At 57.9% G+C, this 9,000-nt stretch overlaps 1 protein-coding gene across 1 annotated transcript in view; it reads right to left on the reverse strand.

Annotated features, from left to right (window-relative positions):
• The window catches only part of LOC147018728 (uncharacterized), a 17,790-nt gene extending 12,107 nt beyond the window's left edge, over window positions 1-5,683 (reverse strand). Inside the window, exon 1 of the mRNA XM_085900090.1 lies at window positions 5,674-5,683. Coding sequence (XP_085756216.1) covers window positions 5,674-5,683 — 10 coding nt within the window. The remainder of the gene's footprint in view (window positions 1-5,673) is intronic.
• Window positions 5,684-9,000: the final 3,317 nt, after the last annotated feature.

Here is a 9,000-nt window from a genome sequence, read left to right on the forward strand (position 1 = left end):
CAGGCGCACACGCACAGAGACACGCACACGCGCACACGCACAGAGACGCGCACACGCGCACACGCACAGAGACGCGCACACGCGCACACGCGCACACGCACAGAGACGCGCACACGCGCACACGCGCACACGCACAGAGACGCGCACACGCGCACACGCGCACACGCGCACACGCGCACACGCACAGAGACGCACAGAGACGCGCACACGCGCACACGCGCACACGCACAGAGACGCGCACACGCGCACACGCACAGAGACGCGCACACGCGCACACGCACAGACGCGCACACGCGCACACGCACAGAGACACGCACAGAGACGCGCACAAGCGCACACGCACAGAGACACGCACAGAGACACGCGCACGCGCGCACAGAGACACGCGCACGCGCGCAGAGACACGCGCACGCGCGCAGAGACACGCGCACGCGCGCAGAGACACGCGCACGCGCGCACAGAGACACGCGCACGCGCGCAGAGACACGCGCACGCGCGCACAGAGACACGCGCACGCGCGCACAGAGACACGCGCACGCGCGCACACGCACAGAGTCACGCCCACGCGCGCACAGACACGCACACGCACAGAGACACGCGCACACACGCACACGCACAGAGACACGCGCACGCGCGCACACGCGCACACGCACAGAGACACGCGCACGCGCGCACACGCGCACACGCACACAGACACGCGCACGCGCGCACACGCGCACACGCACAGAGACACGCGCACGCGCGCACGCGCACACGCACAGAGACGCGCGCACGCGCACACGCACAGAGACACGCGCACGCGCGCACACGCACAGAGACACGCGCACGCGCGCACGCGCACACGCACAGAGACGCGCGCACGCGCACACGCACAGAGACGCGCGCACGCGCGCACGCGCACACGCACAGAGACGCGCGCACGCGCACACGCACAGAGACGCGCGCACGCGCACACGCACAGAGACGCGCACACGCGCACACGCACAGAGACGCGCACACGCGCACACGCACAGAGACGCGCGCACGCGCACACGCACAGAGACACGCACACGCGCACACGCGCACACGCACAGAGACGCGCACACGCGCACACGCGCACACGCACAGAGACGCGCACACGCGCACACGCGCACACGCACAGAGACGCGCACACGCGCACACGCGCACAGAGACGCGCACACGCGCACACGCGCACAGAGACGCGCACACGCGCACACGCGCACAGAGACGCGCACACGCGCACACGCGCACAGAGACGCGCACATGCGCACACGCGCACACGCACAGAGACGCGCACACGCGCACACGCGCACACGCACAGAGACGCGCACACGCGCACACGCACAGAGACGCGCACACGCGCACACGCACAGAGACGCGCACACGCGCACACGCGCACACGCACAGAGACGCGCACACGCGCACACGCACAGAGACACGCACAGAGACGCGCACACGCGCACACGCACAGAGACACGCACAGAGACGCGCACACGCGCACACGCACAGAGACACGCACAGAGACGCGCACACGCGCACACGCACAGAGACACGCACAGAGACGCGCACACGCGCACACGCACAGAGACACGCACAGAGACGCGCACACGCGCACACGCACAGAGACACGCACAGAGACGCGCACACGCGCACACGCACAGAGACACGCGCGCGCGCACAGAGACACGCGCGCGCGCACAGAGACACGCGCGCGCGCACAGAGACACGCGCTCGCGCACAGAGACACGCGCGCGCGCACAGAGACACGCGCGCACGCACAGAGACGCGCACACGCACAGAGACGCGCACACGCGCGCACGCACAGAGACGCGCACACGCGCGCACACGCGCACGCACAGAGACGCGCACACGCGCGCACACGCACAGAGACACGCACACGCACAGAGACACGCGCACGCGCGCACACGCACAGAGACACGCGCACGCGCGCACACGCACAGAGACACGCACACGCACAGAGACACGCGCACGCGCGCACACGCACAGAGACACGCGCACGCGCGCACAGAGACACGCACACGCACAGAGACACGCGCACGCGCGCACAGAGACACGCACACGCACAGAGACACGCACACGCACAGAGACACGCACACGCACAGAGACACGCACACGCACAGAGACACGCGCACGCGCGCACAGAGACACGCACACGCACAGAGACACGCGCACGCGCGCACAGACACGCACACGCACAGAGACACGCGCACGCGCGCACAGAGACACGCACACGCACAGAGACACGCGCACGCGCGCACGCGCACACGCACAGAGACACGTGCACGCGCACAGAGACACGCGCACGCGCGCACGCGCGCACGCGCACACGCACAGAGACGTGCGCACGCGCACACGCACAGAGACGTGCGCACGCGCACACGCACAGAGACACGCGCACGCGCACACGCACAGAGACACGCGCACACGCACAGAGACACGCGCACACGCACAGAGACACGCGCACAGAGACGCGCGCACGCGCACACGCACAGAGACGCGCGCACGCGCGCACGCGCACACGCACAGAGACGCGCGCACGCGCACACGCACAGAGACGCGCGCACGCGCACACGCGCACACGCACAGAGACGCGCGCACGCGCACACGCGCACACGCACAGAGACGCGCGCACGCGCACACGCACAGAGACGCGCACACACGCACAGAGACACGCACACGCGCACACGCGCACACGCACAGAGACACGCACACGCGCACACGCGCACACGCACAGAGACACGCACACGCGCACACGCGCACACGCACAGACGTGCACACGCACACGCGCACACGCGCACACGCACAGACACGCACACGCGCACACGCACAGAGACACGCACAGAGACGCGCACACGCGCACACGCGCACACGCACAGAGACGCGCACACGCGCACACGCACAGAGACGCGCACACGCGCACACGCACAGAGACGCGCACACGCGCACACGCACAGAGACGCGCACACGCGCACACGCACAGAGACGCGCACACGCACAGAGACGCGCACACGCGCACACGCACAGAGACGCGCACACGCGCACACGCACAGAGACGCGCACACGCGCACACGCGCACACGCACAGAGACGCGCACACGCGCACACGCGCACACGCACAGACGCGCACACGCGCACACGCGCACACGCACAGAGACGCGCACACGCGCACACGCACAGAGACACGCACAGAGACGCGCACACGCGCACACGCACAGAGACACGCACAGAGACGCGCACACGCGCACACGCACAGAGACACGCGCACGCGCGCACAGAGACACGCACGCGCGCACAGAGACACGCACACGCACAGAGACACGCGCACGCGCGCACAGAGACACGCACACGCACAGAGACACGCGCACGCGCGCACACGCACAGAGACACGCGCACGCGCGCACAGAGACACGCACACGCACAGAGACACGCGCACGCGCGCACACGCGCACACGCACAGAGACACGCGCACGCGCGCACGCGCACACGCACAGAGACACGCGCACGCGCACACGCACAGAGACACGCGCACGCGCGCACGCGCACACGCACAGAGACACGCGCACGCGCGCACGCGCACACGCACAGAGACACGCGCACGCGCACGCGCACACGCACAGAGACACGCGCACACGCGCACACGCACAGAGACACGCACACGCGCACACGCGCACATGCACAGAGACACGCACACGCGCACACGCGCACACGCACAGAGACGCGCACACACGCACACACGCACAGAGACGCGCACACGCGCATACGCACAGAGACGCGCACACGCTCACACGCGCACACGCACAGAGACGCGCACACGCGCACACGCACAGAGACGCGCACACGCGCACACGCACAGAGACGCGCACACGCGCACACGCACAGAGACGCGCACACGCGCACACGCACAGAGACGCGCACACGCGCACACGCACAGAGACGCGCACACGCGCACACGCACAGAGACGCGCACACGCGCACACGCACAGAGACGCGCACACGCACAGAGACGCGCACACGCGCACACGCGCACACGCACAGAGACGCGCACACGCGCACACGCACAGAGACACGCACAGAGACGCGCACACGCGCACACGCACAGAGACACGCACAGAGACGCGCACACGCGCACACGCACAGAGACACGCACAGAGACGCGCACACGCGCACACGCACAGAGACACGCACAGAGACGCGCACACGCGCACACGCACAGAGACACGCACACGCGCACACGCACAGAGACACGCACACGCGCACACGCACAGAGACACGCACACGCGCACACGCACAGAGACACGCACACGCGCACACGCGCACACGCACAGAGACACGCACACGCGCACACGCGCACACGCACAGAGACACGCGCACGCGCACACGCGCACACGCACAGAGACACGCGCACGCGCACACGCGCACACGCACAGAGACAAGCACACGCGCACGCGCACACGCGCACACGCACAGAGACACGCACACGCGCACACGCGCACACGCACAGAGACACGCACACGCGCACACGCACAGAGACACGCACACGCGCACACGCGCACACGCGCACACGCACAGAGACACGCACACGCGCACACGCGCACACGCACAGAGACACGCACACGCGCACACGCGCACACGCACAGAGACACGCACACGCGCACACGCGCACACGCACAGAGACACGCACACGCGCACACGCGCACACGCACAGAGACACGCGCACACGCGCACACGCACAGAGACACGCGCACACGCGCACACGCGCACAGACACGCGCACACGCGCACACGCGCAGAGACACGCGCACAGACACGCGCAGAGACACGCACACGCGCACACACGCGCAGAGACACGCACACGCGCAGAGACACGCACACGCGCACACGCGCAGAGACACGCACACGCGCACACGCGCAGAGACACGCACACGCGCACACGCGCAGAGACACGCACACGCGCACACGCGCACACGCGCAGAGACACGCACACGCGCACACGCGCAGAGACACGCACACGCGCACACGCGCACACGCGCAGAGACACGCACACGCGCACACGCGCACACGCGCAGAGACACGCACACGCGCACACGCGCAGAGACACGCACACGCGCACACGCGCAGAGACACGCACACGCGCACACGCGCAGAGACACGCACACGCGCACACGCGCAGAGACACGCACACGCGCACACGCGCAGAGACACGCACACGCGCAGAGACACGCACACGCGCACACGCGCAGAGACACGCGCACGCGCAGAGACACGCACACGCGCACGCGCAGAGACACGCACACGCGCACACGCGCAGAGACACGCACACGCGCACACGCGCAGAGACACGCACACGCGCACACGCGCAGAGACACGCACACGCGCACACGCGCAGAGACACGCACAGAGAGACACACACAGAGACACACACACAGAGACACACACACAGAGACACACACACACAGACACACACACACAGAGACACACACACAGAGAGACACACACACACATCCTGACTGTTATGGTGAGCATCGCCGCGTATTACGTCTCACACCACATAATCCGCAAAGAAAAACCGTCTGTCTGCCCCACCCAGACGATTGCTCCCGCCAATGCAAACCATTCAACCAGAAGTCACATGATGTGATCAGAAGGTAGATCACCATTGGACATAGTCCTACACCAAAGCGTCACCTTCAACCTAGAGGCCTCGGCCCGGTGACTCTGTCAAACGGACAAAGTTTACATGGTCCACATCAGTTAAATATCAAACGGATCCGCCAGTCCAGATTTCAGGCTTATTTGCCCTCATCAGGATGGCATACCAATAAATATCTAACCAATAATCAAAAGCCTTCTCCTGATCGAGGAAAACGAGGCCAACACTTTCATGAGAAATGTCACAAACATCAATCACGAATAACGAATAACAGAAATATTGTCATGGATACTACGACCAGGAACACAATAGGTTTGATCCATGTTTATAATGTCTTTTAGGAATGGGGAAAAGCAGGAAGCAATAGCTTTGGAAAAGATCTTGTAGTCCGTGCACAGTAACGATACTGGCCTCCACTGGGAAATGAGCAAAGGATCACCTTTCTTTAGGAAGCAACGTAAGTACTGTCTTTCTGCAGCTCAATGGGAGTTCATTCTTTTTGAGGCTCTCCTGGAAGACCGAGAGCAGTTCGTGGCCAATTAGGTCATAGAAAGATTCAAAAATTATGTCTGCATTCCGTCAAGGCCAGGTGATTTTCCTTTGCCAAGGCTCCTGAGTGCGATGAAGAGTTCCTCAAGTGTGAGTGGTTTCTCCAGGCTCTGTCTTTGCTCTGGGGTTTGAGGTGGAAATACCATCAAACAAATGGAAGACACCATTTAAATCAACCTTGGTTGTTTTATGAAGGCTAGAGAAAACAAATTTGGCTTCCCTCTTGATTCCTTCAGGGTGAGTGATGACAGAGTTGTCGGGGGCATTTCAGGGCTGTAATTTGAGGGTGAGGAACCTTCAACTCAAAATCAAAGAAAAAACGGGTTGGTGTGTCCAAAAGGTCGAGATGCTGAAAACGCAATCTCGTTAATGATCCCTGGGTTTGGTTCTCAATTATTGCATGAAGGAATGCTTTATTTTCCTTCAGTCTTAGTTTTTGTTGGGGGGGCGGGGGGGGGGAGGTGATTTTTAAAATGTTTTTATTTATTTTATGTTTGTTTGGATCTGTAGAATTTATTTTTCCCAAATGGCCTTTGTTCTACGTTCCTCTTGTGTTGTTCGGAAACAGATTTTTTTTGGCAAAAATCCCTAAATTGTGCCTTTATATTATCCCACCATAAACGCTGATCTGTAAACTGATGCTTTTGATTTAATATAACCGACCATATCTCTTTAAACACGGTCTTAAAAGAGGGGTTTTCTAAAATGGCGACATTTAGTTTCCAGAATGGATGACTATTCAAAGACAACTGTGGGTGGTAGCTTCCAGGAATCAAGTGGTGGTCTGAAAAACTGGAAGGGGAAATTCCTGTGGTAGGAGAGGGATTGATAAAGGGTGAATTTACATAGATTCAGTCAAGCCTAGCTCGGGGTACCTGGTTATTCACAACTTTACACCAGATAAATTGATGCATCATGGGGTTTGGTTGACGCCAGAGATCATGGAACCCAAAATTTCTTATTATATTGGCTTGTAATTTAGCTGGTCCAGAATGGGGTTCTGTACCGTTCCTGTCCAGATTGGGTTGTAGAGTGCAATTGAAATCACCCACCATAATGATGCACCTGTGTAAATCCATTTGCCTCATTTGAGGCCCTAACCTAGCATAGAAGCGATGTTGGTCCGTCCTGTTTGAAGGGACATAAACATTCAATAATGTGAAAATAATGTTATTGGTGGTAAATTTTTGGGATGCTAAGTGCCCTGGGATTATATTCTGGAAGGAAAGTTCTGATGAATGGAAATGGAGGAGATTGGAGGTTCAACAGAAAAGCAACCCCCGCAGTACGGGAATTGGAATCGCTGAAAAAAAAAAATGGTCGTATTTATCATGCGGTTCCATTCTGCATGGGATGCTGGAGTGGTGTGCGTCTCTTGCAAGAAAAGTACATCTAATTTTATTTGTAGTGTGAGGTTAACCATTTGAAGTTTGCGCAACTGGCTCGCTCTGCCATTGATATTTAGACTACCAAAGATCATTGTTTGAGTTCCTCTTTTGCTTTCATAATGTACTTTTTTAACCCGCTACACGAAGGTTCAGTGAAGTGGTGGTCGTTAGACCGGCGGATGATATTCCTCGCCATGTCTAAATCCGTGCAGGTCAGAAAAATGCTCTTTGATATTGATGTCTTTTCCTGAAAGTGTGGTTAAAGAGCAGGTTTTGGGTCGCTGATGACTTCGCGTGTTTCAAAGGTTGTAATCACATTAATAATCGTTAGGCAATTATTTTCTTACATTTGAAACTCAAAATATGCTAAAATTAACTTTTAAGTCAAAACTATTGTCAGTGATCGAAAAACAGACCGGAATTTACCGAAGATGCTATGACGTCACGTTCTCCGAAAACTTTGTGAACATTCGGAAACAGCGTGTGAACAATGGCGAGATGCGAATCGGAGAGTGATTTCAGCGGCGATGAAATTGAGTGTTTTCATTCCGATATTGCCGAGGACGAGTCGGAGGATGATGGAAATTTATACGATGGAGTTTCTGGCCCTGAGCCATATAAATTTGAGCCACTTGCAAGTGGCAGAAAACGGCCTATTTCGTGTACAAGTGGCAGGACTGACTGCCCGGCAGTTCACAATGACAGACTCCACCAGACAGATTGGTTTGTAGATTTTCATTTTCTTGTTCGATGCATAAAATAATGTAAAATTTGATTTGTTTGTGACTTGATATAATAATTTTAACCCTCTCGTCACTCAAGAGTCAGAAATGGAATTAATTAATAATGGACCCAAATATATTATACATCGTAGCCTTGACGTTGAAGTCTTTCTGACAGCTGAGCTTGACCCCAGCGAAAGTGAACAGTTAGAACAAACCCCAACTTTCAAGAGACTGTTGTGGCATATAAATACCAAAACATGTTTAGCCTCATTGGGAAATATTCCACCAAATTTAGAAGAAAAAAAAGTTGAAAATTGATCAATTTTTTACAATTGAAATGAAATAGCCCAATTTGCTGATGCTGTTAAAAAATAATAAAATCAACAATAAGTTGATTTGTTGAGAAATTTTTTTCATGCTTGTGTTATTCAGAAAGTTTTTTTTTTATGTGTTTTCCCATTTATTCTTTAAGAATACATTTCAAGGTTTTTCTCACTTAAACTCAACAATTGATTGTGACAGAGCAGTATCTGGGGAACTTGTCAACCAACAAGTCATATTCACAGAGGGGTGATCAGATGTGTTTATGCCTTCGTAATCCTCGGCTGTGAAATGGTCATCACAAATGACACGTCTATCCAAAGACTTCAAAGACTTTACCCGTTTTCT

This window comes from Eptatretus burgeri, chromosome 10 (genome assembly GCF_056783735.1).
Source record: "Eptatretus burgeri isolate ZD-2024b chromosome 10, Ebu_testis_v1, whole genome shotgun sequence".
Classification (NCBI taxonomy): Eukaryota; Metazoa; Chordata; class Myxini; order Myxiniformes; family Myxinidae; genus Eptatretus; species Eptatretus burgeri.